The 20,967-nt window shown below is 36.8% G+C and overlaps 1 protein-coding gene across 2 annotated transcripts in view; it reads left to right on the forward strand.

Moving 5' to 3' along the window:
- Positions 1–20,967, forward strand: part of NFATC3 (nuclear factor of activated T cells 3) — a 137,834-nt gene that overhangs the window by 21,970 nt on the left and 94,897 nt on the right. For both annotated transcript variants that reach the window (XM_039221750.1, XM_039221752.1), the window contains exons 2-3: positions 16,064–17,198; positions 19,512–19,674. In XM_039221750.1, coding sequence (XP_039077681.1) covers positions 16,064–17,198; positions 19,512–19,674 — 1,298 coding nt within the window. The remainder of the gene's footprint in view (positions 1–16,063; positions 17,199–19,511; positions 19,675–20,967) is intronic.

Raw genomic sequence — 20,967 nt, forward strand, 5'->3', positions numbered from 1 at the left:
CGCTCTCTCTCTCTCCTAGAAATAAATAAAACATTAAAAAAAAAAGAAATTTAAAGTTCATGTATTATGCTTTTTTTTTTTTAATATTTTTATTTTATTTATTTCGAGGAGAGAGAGAGAGCGTGAGCAGGGGAGGGTCAGAGAGAGAGGGAGATACAGACTCTGAAATAGGCTCCAGGCTCCGAGCTGGCAGTCAGCACAGAGCCCGACGTGGGGCTCGAACCCACAACTGCGAGATCATGACCTAAGCGAAAGTCGGACGCCTAACTGACTAAGCCACCCAGGCACCCCTCATGTATTATGCTTTTATTATTCTCTGATAATATGCTGTTTTTTAAGTAATGCAACGCTATTGTTGACTTAAAAATTACAGTCAGTAGTAATAACAGATTATTTAAGAACCAGATTTGCTCCTGTTCTGTTAAATGTTATACATGTATTCAACATATATTGTTTATATATAAACATTTACTTGATATCTGTTCCAGATACAATGATAGGTATTGATACAGATGGTCTAAAATCCTTACAACAACCTTTCAGTGTAGATACTATCCTTATCTGCTGATAAGGGAATTGAAACTCAGATTAATTAACTTGATTCTGTGGTATATTTGACTCCAGAGTCAGTGGTGTTTGTGGGTTTTGTTGTGTATTTTTAATGTTTATTCACTTTTAAGAGACAGAGTGCCAGCAGGAGAGGGGCAGAGAGGGAGGGAGACAAAGAATCTGAAGCAGGCTCCAGGCTGAGCTGTTAGCACAGAGCCCGATGTGGGGCTTGAACCTATGAACCATGAGGTCATGACCTGAGCGGAAGTCAGATGCTTAACAGGCTGAGCCACCCAGGGGCCCCAATAAAATTACTCATTTTTTGCAGTTCTGTTTTCCTTTACAAGTTTCTGAATCGTTTTTTGAGTTTAGCCCAAAAATAGCTTTGTTAACTCTCATTTTTCTTATGGAATACTATTTCTTTTTTTAGTTATTACAAGTACTATCAAAGTTATACATGCTTTTGTTTAAGGAATCAAATTGTTCAATAAAGCTAATTCTGGATAAAGGTAGTTCCTTGACTCTGCCTCTACCTCACCTTTTTCCCTTTCATCAGTTTCTTTTGGTATTTACTTTCAGAGTTCTAGATAACATGCTCATACAACAAGTTGTTGATTTTTCAGTTTTAGTCATTTTCTATTGACTTCCCATTATGGAAAATGAAGTTTTAGCACACAGTCATTCCCAATTACAATGGGCACATTCTCATTCCTCATTGTGGTTGTATCATAATTGTGGTTAAATTAATATTGTTTATATTATGACTATATATTGTGCTATTCATTGTTAAGTCATTATAGTATACTGTTATGTTCTTTCCTTGTACAATTTGTTATTGTTTCTAAAGTTAATGATTGTTGTTAAAGTTTTGTGTACTTTTATGCTAATTCATTTCTAAAGTCTCTTCATGTGGCTTTAATCTCATCTCAGTACTTTGAACACATTAATTAGTTTGTCAGTTTTATTTTCTTGGAGATTTCTCTCTCCCAGCCTTCTGAACTTTTATAATCTGGACTGGTTGTTAACCAGGCTGTTGTACATGTCATTCCGAGATCTCCTCTATCATCTTGAGTAGTGCCTTTGCCTTTCTGGGGTATTGGATCACCTGTTTCTTCCTTTTGCTTGGTTACTTTGCACTCATTTTAGTAGAGTACTTCTTCCAATAGCTTACTGAAGGTAATGGGAAGTGTATATTTTTTTAAATTTTTAATAATTTTTTTTTTTATTTTAGAGAAAGAACATGAATGGGGGTGGGGGGCTGGGGGGAGAGGCAGAGGGAGAGAGAATCCCAAGCAGGTATCATGGTCAGCCCAGAGCCCAATGCGGATCTTGATCCCACAACCCCCAGGATCATGACCCGAGCCAAAATCAAGAGTCGGACACTCCACTGACTGAGCTACTCAGGCACTCCAATGGAAAGCATATTTTAAAATGTCTTTATTCTCCTGTCACACTTAATTATTGCTGGCTGTAGAATTCTAGATTAGATATAATATTTTCTCAAATTTTTGAAGTATTACTTTCCACCTTCTAGGATCCAGTGTTGCTTTTGAGAAGTCTGATGACATTCTAATTCTTAATTTTTCATGTATAACTTGTTCCCTCCCAGTCTTTTAGATTCTTCTCTGTCATTTGTGTTCCGAAATTTCATGATAATGTGCATTAGTATGGATCTGTTTTTATCCACTGTGCTAAATAGACCTTTGGTGATCCTTTATTTCTTCCTCTTCATTTTCTTTTTCTTTTTTTAAAATGTTTGTTTATTTATTTTGAGAGAGAGAGAGAGAGAGAGCACTTGTATGCGAACACGCCGAGCTAGGGAGATGGAAGGAGAATCCTAACCAGGGGCTTGATCTCGTGACTGTAAGATCACAACCTAAGCTGATGTCAAGAGTTGAATGCTTAACCAACTGAGCCACCCAGGTGCCCTTACTCTTCATTTTCTATTCTCTTCTTTTGGAACTTGAAGTTTCAACTCTGAGACTCTTGGACCGATTCTGATGTTCTTTCCTATTTCCTATTTTTCTCTTTGCTTAATTCTTTGGAGAATTTCTTCAACTTGATCTTTCAGTTTTTCTTTGAGACTTCGATTTGTTTTAATTTCTAGGGGCTCTTATTTCATCTTTAAATAAGCACATGTTCTTGTTTCAAGGTTACAATATCTTGTTTTTTTCTCTGAGGTTATTTAGGGTAGGTTTGTTATTATTTTTGAGGTTTCTATCTTACTGCATAGCCTTCCTCCCCACCCCCACTTCTCTTTTTGCCTCTTTCTTCATTGTTGAAGCTTTTCTCAGGTATTCCATGATCTATGGCTATCTACTTGTTTTTAAAAACATCATGGTGTACCTGGCTGGCGCAGTCAGTGTAGTGTGTGACTTTTCTTGGGGCCATGGGTTCAAGCCCCACGTTGGGTGTAGAGGTTACTTAAAATAAAATCTTAAACAAACAAACAAACAAACAAAAAAGAGGCATCGAACCTTAATAACAGTTCTGTGCTTACAAGTGGCATTTGTTAACTTATAGGCCTCATTGTAGGAGTTTTTACTAGGTTACCTTGTGATGTCATTAACTGTAGGTCTTTCTTTTCTTTTAGGCTAATGAGGTTCCCAAGAGAAGAATCTCATTTATTGCCTGCAGAATATAAGCACATTGTACTGTGAGCCAAGGGAGAGAAGAGTGTTGGGGGGTTTAATATGCAAGTTTTAGAGAGACTTTTATTTCATCAACTCTGTTTCCAGTATGGTTATCCTGGTTCTCAGTTCTCCTTCTGTTTTACCTCTTGAGAAAGTGTCCCGTATCCTGCATAGGGGGACAGTATTCCAGTAGTGCAGATTGAGGTGGTGTGGGAAATTGGGAAGGTTAGTGACTAATTAAATTTTGTGCCAATCTTGTTTTCATTTTTGCCTTCACCAGAAGTACCTGGTAGTTCATTTCCTGAATGTTTAGAGTTCTTTGTTGGAAATCAGTTTTCATAGTTTTCAGATGCTAAATCAGTTACCCTGTGTTCTGCATTCCAGCTTCTAAAAGTTTTGTTGCTATGATTTCATCTTTTGTTATTTTGTTCTTGTGAGCTTACACCCTTAAAAAATATCCTTTACTATCATTTAGTGGAGTTTCAGTAAGGAATGAGCAAATATATGTCTTCAGTTCTCTGGCCGTTCTTTCAGTTTGCTTTTATTGAGGTAAAATTTACACAACATGCAGTTAACCATTTTATTTTATTTTATTTATTTATGTTTTTAATATTTTTATTTATTTCTAGGAGAGAGAGAGAGAGACAGCGTGAGCAGGGGAGGGTCAGAGAGAGAGGGAGACACAGACTCTGAAATAGGTTCCAGGCTCTGAGCTGGCAGTCAGCACAGAGCCCGACGCGGGGCTCGAACCCAAGAACCGCAAGATCATGACCTAAGAGAAAGTCGGACGCTTAACCGACTAAAGCCACCCAGGAGCCCCTGCAGTTAACCATTTTAAAGTATACAATTAACTATTTTAAAGTATACAATTAAGTGGTATTTAGTGTATTTACAATGTTGTGCAGCCACCCGCTCTCTTTAGTTTCAAAACTTCTTCATCTCCCCTTAAAAAGGACCCTAGACCCATTAAGTAACCATCCTCATTTCCTTCTCCCTACATCCTCTGGTAACCTCTAATCTCCTTTCTGTCTCCATGATTTACCTATTCTAGGTACACATCATATAAAAGGCATCATGCAGTATGTGATTTTTTGGGGGGAGCGAGGATCTGGCTTCTCTCCCTTACCATAATGTTTTTCATGTTCATCTAGGTTGTACCATCTGTGAATACTTGGCTCCTTTTTTTGGCTTCCATTGTTTGTATGCACCACAATTTGCTTCTCCATTTATGCATTGATGGATTCTTGGATTGTTTCTACCTTTTATTAAGAATTAAGAATAAGGTTGCTGTAAACATTTGTGTACAAGCTTCTATGAAGACTGTATATTTGCATTTTCTTCGGTATATACGTAGAGGTAGAATTTCTGAGTCCTATGCTAATTTTGTGTTTAACTTTTTTTTTAATTTTTTTTTTTTTTTTCGAGAGGGGGAGAGAGTGCGAGCAGGGGAGATGCAGTGAGAGAGAGATGCAGAATCTGAATCAGGCTTCAGGCTCCGAGCTGTCATTATGGAGCCCAATGTGGGGCTTGAACTCATGAACTGTGAGATCATGACCTGAGCCGAAGTCAGACGCTTAACCAACTGCGCCACCCAGGTGCCCCATGTATGTTTAACTTTTTGAGGCACTGTTAAACTGTTTTCCAACGTGGCTATACCATTTTTACATTGCCACCATTAATATATGAGGGTTCCTATTTCTATGCATCCTCATCAGCACTTGTTTTTTGTTTGTTTTAAATTAAAGCCACCCTAGTGAGTATGTAGTAGTATCTCATTGTGGTTTTGATTTACATTTCCTTAATGACCAGTGTTGAACATCTTTTCTTGTGCTTGTTGGCAATTTACGTATCTTCTTTGGAGCGATGTCTGTTTAAGTCCTTTTGCCCATTTTAAAAATTGTGTTGTTTTTTTGTTTTTGAGCTGTAAGAGTTCTGTGTATATTTTGGATACTTCCTTATCAGATACATTATTTGCAAGTAATTTCTTCTATTCTCTGGGTTGTCTTCCCCCTTGTCAATTTTCAGATTTTTTCTTTTTTTCTTTCTTTAAGAATGTTTGTTTATATTTGGAGCGGGGGGAGCAGGCAGAGGATCCACAGTGGCTTTGCACTGACAGCAGAGAGGCTGATTCAGGTCTTGAACTCATGAACTGTGAGATCATGACCTGATTTGAAGTTGGATGCTCAACCAATTGAGCCATGCAGGTACCCCTCTTTTTTATTTATTTTTTATTTTATTTTTTAAATATTTTTTTAATGTTTGTTTATTTTTGAGAGAGAGAGACAGAGCGTAAGTAAGAGAGGGGCAGAGAGAGAGGAAGACACAGAATCCGAGGCAGGCTCCAGGCTCCGAGCTGTCAGCACCGTGCCTGTTGCGGGACTCGAACCCACAAACTGTGAGATCATGACATGAGCCAAAGTCGGACACCCAACTGACTGAGCCACCCAGGCACCTCCCCCCTTTGTAATATATGGAGGAAATCAAGTTTCTGAAGGGAAAATGTGATTATTACAGGAAATCATCTGTAGAGGGACTTGTTGAGTCTTGTTTTTCAAGAACAGTTTTTCAAATATTTATTTAAAAATTTTTATTATTGGGTGCCTTGGTGGTTCAGTTGATTGGGTGTCTGACTTCGGCTTAGGTCATGATCTCACTGTTAGTGAGTTCAAGCCCCCTGTTGGGCTCTGTGCTGAGCCTTTTTTTTTTTTTTTTAAGTTTATGTATTTTAAGAGAGAGGGAGAGGGAGTGTACATGTGCATGTGCATGGGGTAAAGAGAGACTCCCAAGCAGGTTCCACACTGGCTCTGTCATTGCAGAACCCAGTTCATGGCTCAATCTCATGAACCGTGAGATCATGACCTGAGCTGAAGTCAAGAGTCGGACAGATGCTCAACCAACTGAGCCACCCAGAAACCCCCTTATTTTCTTGATAGTATCTTTTGATGCACAAAATTTTTGTGAAGACCATTTTTTCTTTTATTGCTCCTGCTTTTAATATCAAATCTAAGAATCTTTTGCCCAATCCAGGGTCATGAAGGTGTACACCTGTGTTTTCTTCTCACAGTTTTATGGCTTTAACTCTTATATTTAGATCATTGATCCATTTTGAGTTAATTTATGTTTATGGTGTGAGGTGGGGTTCAGCTTCCTTCTTTTGTATGTGGTTATCCAGTTGTCCTAGCACCATTTGTTAAAGGAACTATTCTCTTCCTATTTATTTAAAAAAAATTTTTTTTAATGTTTTATTTATTTCTAGGAGAGAGAGAGAGACAGCGTGAGCAGGGGAGGGTCAGAGAGAGAGGGAGTCACAGACTCTGAAACAGGCTCCAGGCTCTGAGCTGGCAGTCAGCACAGAGCCCGACGCGGGGCTCGAACCCACGAACCGCGAGATCATGACCTAAGCGAAAGTCGGACGCTTAACCAACTAAGCCACCCAGGCACCCCTCTCTTCCTATCTAATCATCTTAAAAATTCAAATTGGCCATAGATATTTGGGTTTATTTCTGGACTCTGTTATCTTCCATTAGTCTGGAAGGATATGTTTATCCTTACTCCAATACCACACAGTTTTGATTACTGTTGCTTTGTAGTAAGTTTTGAATTTTGAAATGGGAATTCTTTTGCTTTTGCTTTTTCAAAGAGGCAGTTCTGGGCCTCTTTCAGTTCCATATAAATTTGAGGCGTAGTCTTCTTGATTTTGCAGAAAAAGCCATTGAAATTTTGGTAGAGATTGCATTGACTGTAGATTGCTTTGTGGAATATTTCTGCGTCAAGAATATTAAATCTTCCAATTCCTGAACAAGGGAATTCTTACCACTGGGTTACCTGGGTAGCTCAGTTGGGTAAAAGCATCTGACTCTTGATTTCAGCTTGGGTCATAATTTCATGGACTTGGGATCTAGCCCCATGTCAGGCTCTGTGCTGAACATGTAGCCTGCTTGGGATTCTGTCTCTCTCCCCTCTGTCCCTCCCCTGCACATGCTGTCTCACTTTGTAAAAAAAAAAGGGGGGGGGGCGGAATTCTTACCATTTATTTAGTTCCTTAATTTCTTTCAGCAATATTTTGCAGTTTTTATTGTACATGTAAATTTATTCCTAAGTATTGTATTCTTTTGGAGGTTGTTGTAAGTAGAATTATTTTCTTAATTTACTTTTTGGATTGTTCCTTGTCAGTGTGTTGAGGCACAGTGGAATTTTATGTGTTGATATTCTGCCTTGCAACTTTCCTGAATTTGTTTATTAGCTCTAGTTGTGTTTTGTGGATTGTGTTGAGATTTTCTATATATAGAATCATGCCATCTGCAAAGAGATAGTTTTACTTCTTCCTTTCCAATTTGGATGTCTTTTATTTCTTTTTATTGCCTAATTGCTTTGGCTAGGACTTGCAGTGCAAAGTTGGATAGCACTGATGAAAGTGGCATTGTTGTCTTGTTCTTGATCTTAAGGAGAAAGCTTTCAATTTTTCACTAATAAGTATGATGTTAGTTGTGGGGTTTTCATAAATCGCTTGATCATTTTAAGGAAGTTCCCTTCTATTCCTAGTTTGCTAGGTTTTTTTTTTTTTCATTTATCATGAACGAGTGTTGAATTTTGTAAAATGTTTTTTCCATATCAGTTTAGATAGTGTGTTTTTTTCTCTTCATTCTAGTAATTAATTTTCAAATGACAAATCACCCTTGTATTCCTGGGCTAAATTCCCTTAAAAATATGTGCTGTTAGGTTTGGTTTGCTAGTATTTTGTTGACGATTTTTGTGTCTGTATTCATAAGGGATTGGGTCCATAGTATTTTTTAAGTTTATTTATTTATTTTGAGAGAGAGCGAGAGAGTGAGAGAGCTCGAGCGTGCAGGGGAGGTGTAGAAAGAGAGAAAGAGAGAGAATCCCAAGCAGGATGCATACTGTTCAGTGCAGAACCTGATGCGGAGCTCAATCCCATGACTGCTAGATCACAACCTGAGCTGATATCAGGAGTTGGACTCTTAACTACTAGAACCACCCAGGCACCCCAGGTCTGTAGTATTCTTGTATCTTTGTCTAGCTTTGTTATTAGAGTAATACTGTCTCATGGAATGTTCTCTCAATGTTGGGTAGAATTTACCCGTGATGCCTTGTTTTGGACTTTTTGTTGGGAGATTTTTTTTGGCTACCAATTCGGTCTCTTTACTTGGTATAGGTCTGTTGAGATTTTCCTATTTCTTCTGAGTCAATTTTGGTAATTCGTATGTTTGGAAGAATTTGCTCATTTGTTCTACATTGTCTAATTTGGGTTAATTTCTCATAGTATTATTATCATAGTATTCTTATACACATTTTCACCACCACCAGTTATTATATATCCTAACAGGAACCATTTAATGTTGTACTAAACTATTGTTTTCTTAACTTTTTCAAAAGTATTCTTGCCCGAAGGTGTTCCATGCAGACTATTCATAGAGGCTAATTCTTCAGTCAGTTTAAGTTTTGCCTTGAGTCTTCAAATAAATAGTAATGGAATGGAAACTGTAACATCTGGTTACATACACATCAGGACCTAAGGAAAATCACTTGAAAACCACTTGCCTTGTTTTGTAATTGTCTATTGATGTTGCTACCAACATTGTCAGTTTTTAAATTAACCATATTTGCTGAAAGACTAATACACGTTTATTTTCTCTGAGCAAGGTTCTTCAGTTGCTGCATTCAGTTGAAATAAATCACCATGAGTCTGCTTGGCTAACAAATGAGCAATTAAGAAACGCTTTTTGGTTGCAGGCTCATTTTTTGTTATTTTTATGGAGAAATCCTGCTGTGATAAAGTATTCTGGGTTTCTTTTCTAATATTTCTTTTTGTTTTCCTGTGAGTTGGATGTATTGTGATGAACTTACTGCAGTAATGCTGATGAATAAGGTATTCTTATAGCACAGCCATAATGTCGTTGAATGATAAACATAATGCTTTGCCATTTAATGTGATAACAAAATAACCCACATTCCAGTGTGCCTTAGAAGTGGGACTTCAATTTGAAGTCCCCTTTTCTCTGTCCTGTTTTGATTTTATAGGACATAAATCCTATATACTGTATACTGGTAAGTTTAAAACAGTGTTGCAATACATCTGTATGCATTGCACTCAAAATGCCTGAAGTTAGACTGTGTCACTGCAATTTGTTAGCGCACCAAGTAGCAGTGGGAAGCAGTTCTTTCTCACAGCTACTCAGCTCAACTCTTGTAGTAAGAGAGTACCCATAGACCGTACGTAAGTGAAGGAGCATGGATATGTTCCAATAAACCTTAACTGTGGACATCAGAATTTGAATTCATATTATTTTATGTGTCATAAAACAGCACTACTTGATTTTTTTTTCAAGCATTAAAACTCTTCCTAGCTTATAGGCTGTGCAGAAACAGGTGGAGGCTAGGTTTGGTCCAAGGGCTATATTTTGCCAACTGTTTTAAGACATTTATATATTCCCACATCCTTGTGTGAGGTTCCCTGATGGCTGAAGGAACAGAGCAAATAAACCTTGAGATGGTCAAATTTCTGAAACACCATGAATTTGAGAATTCTAGAGTTGGAAACCTAGACCTAGAATTATTTATTGTGGAGAGACTATAGCACCTGCCCATATTTTTCCAGAGCTTGTGCTTTGGTGACATTTAGGAAGAAGATGAAGCATCAGTCTCCCAAATTTTGTATTCAGATCTCTGCAATGCTTTGAGACATCTGAGACAACAGTTTTAACAAATATATTACTATAGACCTAATAAACATCAGGGACTTACTAGGTCCTGGATATGCAGTGTCCGTTATTCTCAAATATAATATAAATTTATATTCTCAAATATAAAATGTCACTCCCCTTTTAAAACTCTCTGATGGTTTCCGCTATCCTTAGAATAAATTCACACTTCTTACCATGATCGTTCTAGGTTTTGCTTCTTTTCATTTCTCCCTCTTCTATTGTTAGCTGTAGCCATATATTGAGCCTTTCACTTCCTCAAAGAAGCCAAATAATATCTGACTCAGTGTTTGCTTATGCTGTCCCCTTCTGTTCTCCACCTGTGCCTGCCCATACTCACCCCCCTTTCGTTGCTTGCTTGTTCCTATTAATCTTTTAGGTTTTGGCTTATATGCCACCTCCTCAGAAAGGCCATCCCTGTACTTTCTGTAAGATAGGCTCCTTCTTTAGTCTCTGAAATTTCTATCACTTAGCAGTAGTTACAGTGTTTAATTTGTTTTTTTAAAATTTATTTATTTCTGAGAGAGAGAGAGAGAGAGAGAGAGAGAGAGACAGTGTGAGCAGGGGAGGATCAGAGAGAGAGGGAGATACGGAATCTGAAACAGGCTCCAGGCTCTGAGCTAGCTGTCAGCACAGAGCCTGACGCATGGCTCAAACCCACGAAATGTGAGATCGTGACTGAGCTGAAGTTGGATGCTTAACCGACTAAGCCACCCAGGCACCCCTAATTAGTGTTTTTGTTGATCTCGTCTGATACTGTATACTTTTTGATGGTAGGGGTCATGCACATATTAGCTATTTATATATTATTTACTATTCATATACCTAGCATCTGGAACAGTTCCTAGAAAATGATATTATAGATAGTTGTTGAGTGAATGAGCGCTTGGTTTCTAGGATGCCTCATTTTTTTGGTTCTTCTTCCAGTTAGGTGACCGTCCCTTTTCCTTCCTCATTTTTGTTGCCCTGATCCCTAAACTTTGGAATCTCCTTTGCTTCAGTTGCCTGCTTTCTTCTCTATCTGCATTTACTGCCTGGGCTCTCTTCTGGTCTTAATAACCTTAAATATTATTTATAGATTAATGACTCCCAAATATGTATGGCTAACCTGAGACTTTAGGTAGAACTATCTCATTGATAGCTCCACTTGGAAAGCTTATTAGCATCTCACATTTATGTCCAAAGTAGAATTTTCAATTTCCTGTCTCCCACATTTATCTCACTTTTCTTCTTCATTTCAGTAATTAGGAATACTTTTGTTATAATAATTAAGGGCCTAAACCTTGGTATCATCCTTGATTTTCCTCTCTTTCTCACATCCAGTCTAATTTCTGTCAGCTTTACTTTAAAAACAAACTAAAACAAAACAAAACAAAACCCACAACTCACTTCTTACTGTTTCTTCTACTTTTACAACCTACCACTACCCAGGTCCTATGCTCCATTATTTTGCACCTGGATTATTACAATAGTCTCTTAAATATGTATCACATTATAATATATCATATCGTGACACTCCTTTGCTTAGAACCCTCCAGTAATTTCTCATCTCATAATAAAAACCAGTTGTAATGTCCTTTTCTCTGAGGCCTCACTTTACTAGCCATGTGCTCCTCTACCCCCAACCCTTACTGTACCCCCTCACTCAGTTCTCTTCCCAGTGGCCTTCCTACTTTTCCTTGTAAAATCCAAAATTTCTGTCTTCAGGCCTTTGCATCACTATTTCTTCTACTTCCAGTGTTTTCCCCATAGATTTCTTCTCCTTTTTTTTTAATGTTTACTTATTTTGAGAGAGAGAGAGAGCGAGAGAGCAGAAGAGAGACAGAGAGGGAGAAAGAATCCCAAGAGGCTCCACACTGTCAGCATGGAGCCCACACAGGGTTCCATCCCATCAATGGCAAGATCATGACCCAAGCCAAAATCAAGAGTCCAATACTCAACCGACTGAACCACCCAGACACCCCTCCTGTAGATTTCTGTACAGCTCAGCTCCTCATATTCTTTTGGAGAAATATTCACAAATATTGTAGAAAATCTTAACAAATATTGGAGAAAATCCTTTTCCGACCCCCTTATCTAAATTAATTTGGCTCCTTCTCTCATTTCTGTTCTCTCTACCTGTTTGATTTTTCCTTACAGCAAGTATCACTACCTGACATAACCTTAAAAGTAAGGTTGGCTTATTGGCTTAGTCGGTTAAGCATCCCTCTTGATCTCACCTCAGGTCTTGATATCGGGGTGGTGAGTTCAAGCACCACGTTGAGCTCCATGCTGGGCATGAAGCCTACTTAAAAAAAAATCAATTGGTTATTTTGCCAGCAAAAAATGGGTTCATTCAGAATAGCAGAGAATTGTGATTTGGGGCAAGCAAGCAATGGCAAAACCATACACAAATCTGAGAGTAAAGGAGAAGAAAGTTCTTTCATGGAGGAAAAGTGGGGGAGTTAGGAGGGCTGTTTTAAAGGAAAAGTCCTTTGGTGTTAATTGGAGTTTAGAGTATACTAGCTTTTCATTGGCTGAGTTGTGACAGCCTCTCATTGGCTGGGTGGTTGCCTGTGGAGGAGAAAAACTTCTTCCTCCTTAGGATGGTAAACTGGTATTCACTTAGAGTGTTCCTAACTTCCCCTTCATTCTGCAGTTGTGCATTCTCACACTTGCAGGGTATGAGAGCTCCCCCTGCTGGCCTCCTAACTCCATTTTAAATGAAGTTTCCTTTTATTAATTTTCATAGTAGAATGGAATTTCTATGAGAATGGGGACTTTGTTTTGTCTTTTCTTGTGTTTTCAGTGTCTAGAAAATGCCTATTATATAGTGCTACTCAAAAAGTATTTTTTAAATGAATGATCACATTGCTTCTGGTTTAGGACAAAATACACATATATGGTTGGAAAGTGAACAGCACAAAGTTAGCACCCCAGAAGTGACAAAATGGGAATATACAAAGAAACTGATTTATCGATGACCTTGTTGAACTGATGAAATAACCAGTTCTGGAACTGTCCTACCTTTGGACCTCTTGTTATGTTGGAAAATACCCTCCTTCCCTTCAGGTACTTTCAATTGGGTTTTCTGGTTTTTGCAGCCTAGAAACATTGTATTTCATACAGAACCATTTAACTCATAAATTACATTAAAATTAAAAATAACATCCTGATTGGAGAAACTAAAGTAAAACTGATACGCGTGTCCTACTAATGTATATTAAAACAAATCTTCTAAAACAAATGTCTTTACATAGTGGGAGTGCTAAAAACGGGTGCCCTAAGATCTAGTAACTCTACCTTTAGGAACTTATTCTTGGAGAGGGATTCAAAAAAAGAGAAAAAGCTGTATGTATAGAGATGTTCAATTCTACTTTATTTATAAAAATAAAACGTAGGAAATAACTATGGTCATTGACTTTATCTTTTACATGGCCTTGAAAATTGCTTAGGAATTTCATACAAGCCTCAATAAAATATTAAAAACATTAAAGGACAAGGTTGTATGTTATGTTAGAAGCCAGTATAGTGGTTACTTTTGGTGGAAAGATAATGACTTGGAAGCAAGCCAAAGAGGGGCTTTTGAAAGAGAAGACACAGCACAAGTTGGGGAGAGGCAGAGAGAGAGGTAGACACAGAATCCAGTGCAGGCTCCAGGTTCTGAGCCATCAGCACAGAGCCGGATGCGGAGCTCACCCATGAACCGCGAGCCAAAGTCGGACACTTAACCAACTGAGCCACCCAGATGCCCCTGGATTTTTTTTTAAGGGTAATGTTATAGGGTATGTTTTATGTGACAGTTCATCAAGCTATATATGATGTATGCACTTTTATGATGTATCTTGCAATTTTATAAAAGGTGAGGGGAAAGAACCTCCGAAATATTATGATCCATGGCTGTGTAAAAATACATACATATGTAGACAGATATATGCATGAAAATGTTAAGTGTTAGGTGATCGCATTTGTTTATGATTTTCTTAAAGTCAAATAAAGAAGAAATGTTTTTAACGTTTTAAAAAACATTTTTAATTGTGATAAAATATACATAATATTAGGGATGCCTGGCTGGCTCAGTTGGTAGAGCATGAAGCTCTTGATCCCCGGGTAATGAGTTCGAGCCCCACGTTGGGTGCAGAGTTTACTTAAAAGTTTAAAAATATATACACACACACTTAATACTGTGTTTTTATTTATATTTTTATAACTGTATTATTGAGGTATAATTCACATACCATACCATATAATATTTACAGAGTAGTGTAACTATCACTACAGTCAGTCTTAGAACATTTCAAATTAGTCCAGAAAGAAACCAGTACCCACTAGAAGTCACTTCCCATTTTCCCCAAACCTCTTCTTTTTGTTGTTTATTTATTTTTATTTGAATATAGTTGACACGCAATGTTATGTTAGTTTCAGATGTACAACATAGTGATTCAGTATCTCTGTACGTTATGCTATGCTTACCACAGTCATTTTCTTTTTTAAAGCTTTTTCCTCCCCCTTTTGTTAATGTCAAATGTGGGTTTTCTTCTTTGGAGCTTTGACCTTCCTACTTACTTTGTTTGATTCACTAAGTGGAGTGAGAGAGTTGAGTGAGTGATGCATCCTTGAAACATCCTTTTTCTCAACATCTCAAGGATGTTATTAGGAAATATTTCAGAGTTAAAAAAAGAATATAACATACCCATCTTAAATTTTAAAAAGGGAAAGATGAGGTCATTAACATGTAGTGAGTTCTTGCTGTTAGTCATTATATTAGGTTGCTTGTCTTCAGATTTTCTTGTGTGTTTTAGTTGATGTTGATATTCACCTCTTGAAAATTTTATGGGAAAAAAAGCTGCCTTAGAAAACTGAGGTTCAAGCAGGTCAAATAACTCATCCAAGTTTGCCAGCTCTGGAATGGCAGAGCCAGGGTTTAAACCTAGGGGTTTTGTTGCTTAGTACATGTAAAAACTCTTTACTGAATGTGTTCACTAACCACATTTTAAAAATATATATTTTTTAAATTTTTAATGTTTATTTTTGAGAGAGAGAGAGCGCGCACCCGCCTGCAGGGGAGGGACAGAGAGAGAGGGAAACAGAATCCGAAGCAGTCTCCAAGCCCTCAGCACAGAGCCTGATGCAGGGCCCGAACCCACGGAATTGTTAGATCATAACCTGAGCTGAAATCAGATGCTCAGCCAACTGAGCCACCCAGGCGCTGCCACTAATCACATTTTAAAAGTTCTGCCATTATGATGTTTACTTTAATAATCTGTCACAAGTTAAAAGCTGTCATGAGTTATTTTCTAGTTGAGGTACAGGATCCAGTGGGATCACGTGGCTCTTGCAACCTGGTCTGCTGTATTCAAAGATTTGAATTCTTTATTGTATGATGGTGGAGGAAAAATCTGTTAATCATAAAAATTTCTTTAACAAAAAGTTCTGGGACTACTACAAGGAAACTGATATGACTAAGAGCTCATAGAATCTAGGTCGTCTGAGTTGAGTCTGTAATTCTTTTCATTAGTAAACTTAGTAGTGTGTATGCTTATAACTAAAAACCTTTAAAAGACTTTGTTCTATCATTTATTCCATTTTAACTTGTAGGCCCCAGATAAACCTGAATTTGTGTGATTATGTCATTTTATAATTCTATGAATGTTTTTTAGAATTATGGATATGATTATTTCTTTTATAGAAGCTTTATTTTCAGATGGTTTATGATTCTCATTTTTGAAGATGTGGAAATAAAAAGAGAAAAACATTACATATATAATAAAAAATATAAGTATGAAATTATTACATATATCTGCAGAAATAACCAGATATCTTTTTTTAAAAACATTCATTGGGGTACCTGGCTGGCTTATTCAATAGAGCATGCAACTTTTGGTCTTGGGGTTGTGATTTCAAGCCCTACATCAGGCGTAGAGATTACTTAAAAAACAACGATGACACATTGTTGGTTCTGGCAAAGATTTGAATTTGAATGTGAATAAAACATACACACCATTCTCTTAGTGGAGCTAATGGTACACATTTTATGTCCTACTTTTTTCTCTCTAGATTATTATTTACTTTCTCATCTAGTAATTTATATACATCTAAATTTTCTAATTTCTTGTTTTGTTGATTTTTTGTTTTTGTTTTTCTGTTTTTTGTTTTTGTTTTTGTTTTGCTTTCCCCCCATAGATCTTGAGCCAGATGATTGTGCATCCATTTACATCTTTAATGTAGATCCACCTCCATCTACTTTAAACTCACCACTTTGCTTACCACATCATGGATTACCGTCTCACTCTTCTGTTTTGTCACCATCGTTTCAGCTCCAAGGTCACAAAAACTATGAAGGAACTTGTGAGATTCCTGAATCTAAGTACAGCCCATTAGGTGGTCCCAAACCCTTTGAGTGTCCAAGTATTCAAATTACATCCATCTCTCCTAACTGTCATCAAGAAATAGATACTCATGAAGATGACCTACATATAAATGATCCAGAAAGGGAATATTTGGAAAGGCCTTCTAGGGATCATCTCTATCTTCCTCTTGAGCCATCCTACCGGGAGTCTTCCCTTAGTCCTAGTCCTGCCAGCAGTATCTCTTCTAGGAGCTGGTTCTCAGATGCATCTTCTTGTGAATCTCTTTCACATATTTATGATGATGTGGATTCGGAGTTGAATGAAGCTGCTGCCCGATTTACTCTTGGATCCCCTCTGACTTCTCCTGGTGGCTCACCAGGAGGTTGCCCTGGAGAAGAGTCCTGGCATCAACAGTATGGACTTGGACACTCCTTGTCACCCAGGCAATCTCCTTGCCACTCTCCTAGATCTAGTGTCACTGATGAGAATTGGCTGAGCCCCAGGCCAGCCTCAGGACCCTCATCAAGGCCTACATCCCCCTGTGGGAAACGACGGCACTCCAGTGCTGAGGTTTGTTATGCTGGGTCCCTTTCACCCCATCATTCACCTGTTCCTTCTCCTGGTCACTCCCCCAGGGGAAGTGTAACAGAAGATACCTGGCTTAATGCTTCTGTCCAGGGTGGATCAGGCCTTGGCCCTGCACTTTTTCCATTTCAGTACTGTTTAGAGACTGATATCCCTCTGAAGACAAGGAAGACTTCTGAAGATCAAGCTACCATACTACCAGGAAAATTAGAGCTGTGTTCAGATGACCAAGGGAGTTTATCACCGTCCCGGGAGACTTCAATAGATGATGGCCTTGGATCTCAGTATCCTTTAAAGAAAGATTCATCTGGTGACCAATTTCTTTCAGTTCCTTCACCTTTTACCTGGAGCAAACCAAAGCCTGGCCACACCCCAATATTTCGGTGAGTTGATGGAAATGGCTGCTGCTGGTCATTTTTCATGCTTATGTGTTACTGGTGGCATGTGACTACATTATATGGAATGGTTTTGATGGCCTCCCTTTTTTCCAGTGTCTTCCAGACAAATCAGTTAAAGTCCGGATTTATTTTCCTTTTAGTCTTAAAAGAGCCTCCAAATAAGCTAGCCTTGTCATTTTAGAAGTGCATAGATAATGAATTGTAGATAATAATAAATTATATTGAAGAATTCCCTAGAAAGATTTTTCTTATCTGAAAAGCTTTTTGTAAAAGGTTTATACTATGAGTTAAATTACTAAAAAAAAAACTAATTGGGAACAGGCTTTTTATATTTTTAAGACCTTACTATACAAATGAAATTTGTATATTGTGGTAAGTTTTTTTTTCATAATTTATTTTTTATCTTTTGGCTTTATAAATTTGACTTTTGCAGAGAAATTTTTAACATTTTTTGTATTTAAATTGTTTTCTGCATGGGTTTTGGATTGTGTGTTAATTTGAAAGCCTTACCCCAGTCTAAAATAATTATATAAATAAACAAAAGTCTAACGTGCACATTTTTAATAAAATTTTTATGTATACATTATTTTCAGATATATGTAATCTATAATATGTATTCTATTTATATGTTCATATGTATAATAATTGTATATATATGAATATATATTTAAATTTTGAGTCTAGCTAGGAGCTGAAATAGAGAACAGTGTAAGAGTAAGTAAGTAAGTAAATAAGAGTAAAAGCAAGTAAGTAATTCTAGATAAGAACTGGAGTAAGAACTATATAACTCATTCCAAATACTTCTCAGTTATCACAATCCTATTTTACAGAATCAGTCTAGTCTATATAATTGTATCAAATCTGCACATGGTGGAGTTGGATTTGGTTACTTTTTCTAAATGCTTTTTCATTGGTATGAGTGTTTATTTCTGGACCCAGATCTTTAGAAAAATACAGTTTGGAACTATGGTATTGAAGACATCTTTGAACCTATCATTCTGCTTTTGAAAATTATCTTAATCTTTTTAGGGATTTGCTTAAGTCTGCAGAACAAGTATAGAAACTATAGAGTTGAAGTTGAGTTTCAGACTAATAAAAATTAATATCTTTGAGCTTCATAATAGTAAAGCTAGGCTGAGGACATTCAGAGCAGCAATTTAGGAATGCTAGCAATGAATGAATGAAGCAATGTAAGAATGGCAGCATTTCAGAGGTGGAAGAGACCTTTAAAAGTCCAATTTCCCTAGTCACTAAGAAGATTTTTTTTTTTTTAAAAGATTTTTTTTTTTTTTTTTAGTATTTATTTTTTGGGAGAGTGCAAGTGGGGGAGGGACAGAGAGAGGGGGGGCAGAGGATCTGAAGCAAGGTCTGTGCTGACTGGCTGACAGCAGTGAGCCTGATGTGGGCTCAAACTCCTGAACTGGTAGATCATGACCTGAGCCAATGTTGGATGCTCAACCAACTGAACTACCAGGTGCCCCCAAAAGATATTTTTAATATAAATTATTATAGCTTTGGGTCCTTTAAATATTTGACCTACAGACATATAAGTTGTTTCTTTTTTAAAATCTCATATTTTCATTGTTGATAGAGCTAAATGAACCTGTATCCCTTTAGCTGTTTAAATTATCTTATTGATCAACTGCCATTTTCTCTAAAATTGACATCTAGAGTGCTGCAGTGATAGACCTTGTATTTTTTCAGCCAGGTGTGTAATGAAATTAAATTTGTACCTCAAATTGCAATATATTGCTGCCTATAAGCAGTATACAGTATTTCAGAAAAACAGGGAAATGAACAATAGGGAGGAAGTGGATAAGCAACATGTACAGTAGACTAACTTCTATAGCCACACACCAGGGATGGAGACATATATACTGAGATACAGGAATATTTGGATCCTGTACAGGATATCAGGATCCTTGGATCCTGAAAGCACATACACAGAGATGGACATTTTTGCTTAAAAATTAAATTATTTTTTTGATTGTTTTTTCAATTATGTACACATAGTTGAGAACCATTTAGTTTTACAAAATGTTAGAATTTGTCCTTTTTAAAAAATACAAGAAACCAAAATGTAAATGAAATTGATTTTATTCTTTGGGTTAAAGAATTATTTCTCAAGTACCCATCATATCCAGTGTTATAACTTATTAAGTGAAGTTTTATTTTGGACTACTCTGCTTCAGGATCATAGGACGAAGGAACTGTTGGTTGCTGGCAAAGAAGGGATCTGAATCATTGCTTGCCAATAATAGCATGGTGAAATGCATTTTTTGTGTGTTTCGTTTATAGCACATCTTCATTACCTCCACTAGACTGGCCTTTACCAACTCATTTTGGACAATGTGAACTGAAAATAGAAGTGCAACCTAAAACTCATCATCGAGCCCATTATGAAACTGAAGGTAGTCGAGGAGCAGTAAAAGCATCTACTGGGGGACATCCTGTTGTAAAGGTATGAGCTGGGGCTTCTTTTGGAGATGTCATACATTTGTTGATGATAAAGTCTGTTCATTTAGGAACTATGAGAGCAGAAAGAGAAAAGTGAAAGCTCGAAAGCTTCTGTTGAAGTTTTGTATTCTTGTTGATATGGCAGCACTTCTGCATTGAGGGTTTTTTTTTGCTAAGTTGAAACATAATCTTTTGATTATGGACTGACTCTCTAGCTGAGGAGGGGAAAGATTATAGTGGACAAACAGTTGTTCTTTCTCATTAAAAAACCCCCCGAAGAACCAAAAACAACTGTATTATAAATATAATACATGCTTGTTTAAAATCCAAGTAATACCAAAAAATAGAATAAACCAGTCACCCCAAAGTTAAACCCCTCAGAAATAAGCAGTTGTTAATATTTGATTAACATTCCAGACAATTCTCTGTATATATTTAATGTAAGTCTGAATGGATGGCTAGAAAATAGAATGAATTATTTTATGGATAGGATTATACTGTACGTCTTTGTGATTAAAATGTTTAATTTATTTTCATTTCAATTCATTAGAAAAAACTAATGTGAAATTATAAAAATATATAATAGTTGAGCATGTGAAATATATTTAATATGTAAATTTTAATCATAATAGTTGAATGTTAATTTTAATATTATTTGAATGAAATACTTATATAATGAAGCAGAAGTAAAAGTAAGAACTCCCAAATCTTAGATATTATTCCTGCTCAGAGATCCTAAGAAGATCTAAGGTTAAAGATACTAAATTATTGAGAAACTGAATCACTATTTTAGATGGTTTCAGTTGACTCCCTGCTTTGAAAAATGAGATGATGGTCTGTCTTAAACTTCTCCTGCTCTGTTCTCTACCTGCTGAATTTTGTTGCTTCTATTCTTTTCCCTTGCAGATCTACAGCCATCACCCTACCCTTGTACCCTTCCACCCTCCATTGTTTAGCTTTAGTCCTGTATCTAGTTGGATTCAATGATTACTACTAATTTTTACTTATTTCATTGTTACATGTTTTTGTTTAAGGAGGGCTTTGGATTCTGTATTTGTTGGGTTCTTTCATGTTTAAGAACATTTGTTGCCTTAAATACTCAAACATAAGAATGCCTTTATATAATAATCTTGAGTCACCTATTTTCTGTCTCAGAACTTCTCTTAATGGCATTGTTTATTGTGGATGAATTAATTTTATCTGAAGTGAATTTGAACAAATACAGTCTATGAACTATCATTTCTTGTATCACTCATGCTTTATGATTTATCATTATCTAAACAATATTTCATAGTTA

The sequence above is a fragment of the Hyaena hyaena genome, unplaced genomic scaffold (assembly GCF_003009895.1).
Source record: "Hyaena hyaena isolate Hyena2069 unplaced genomic scaffold, ASM300989v1 scaffold_18, whole genome shotgun sequence".
Taxonomy (NCBI): domain Eukaryota; kingdom Metazoa; phylum Chordata; class Mammalia; order Carnivora; family Hyaenidae; genus Hyaena; species Hyaena hyaena.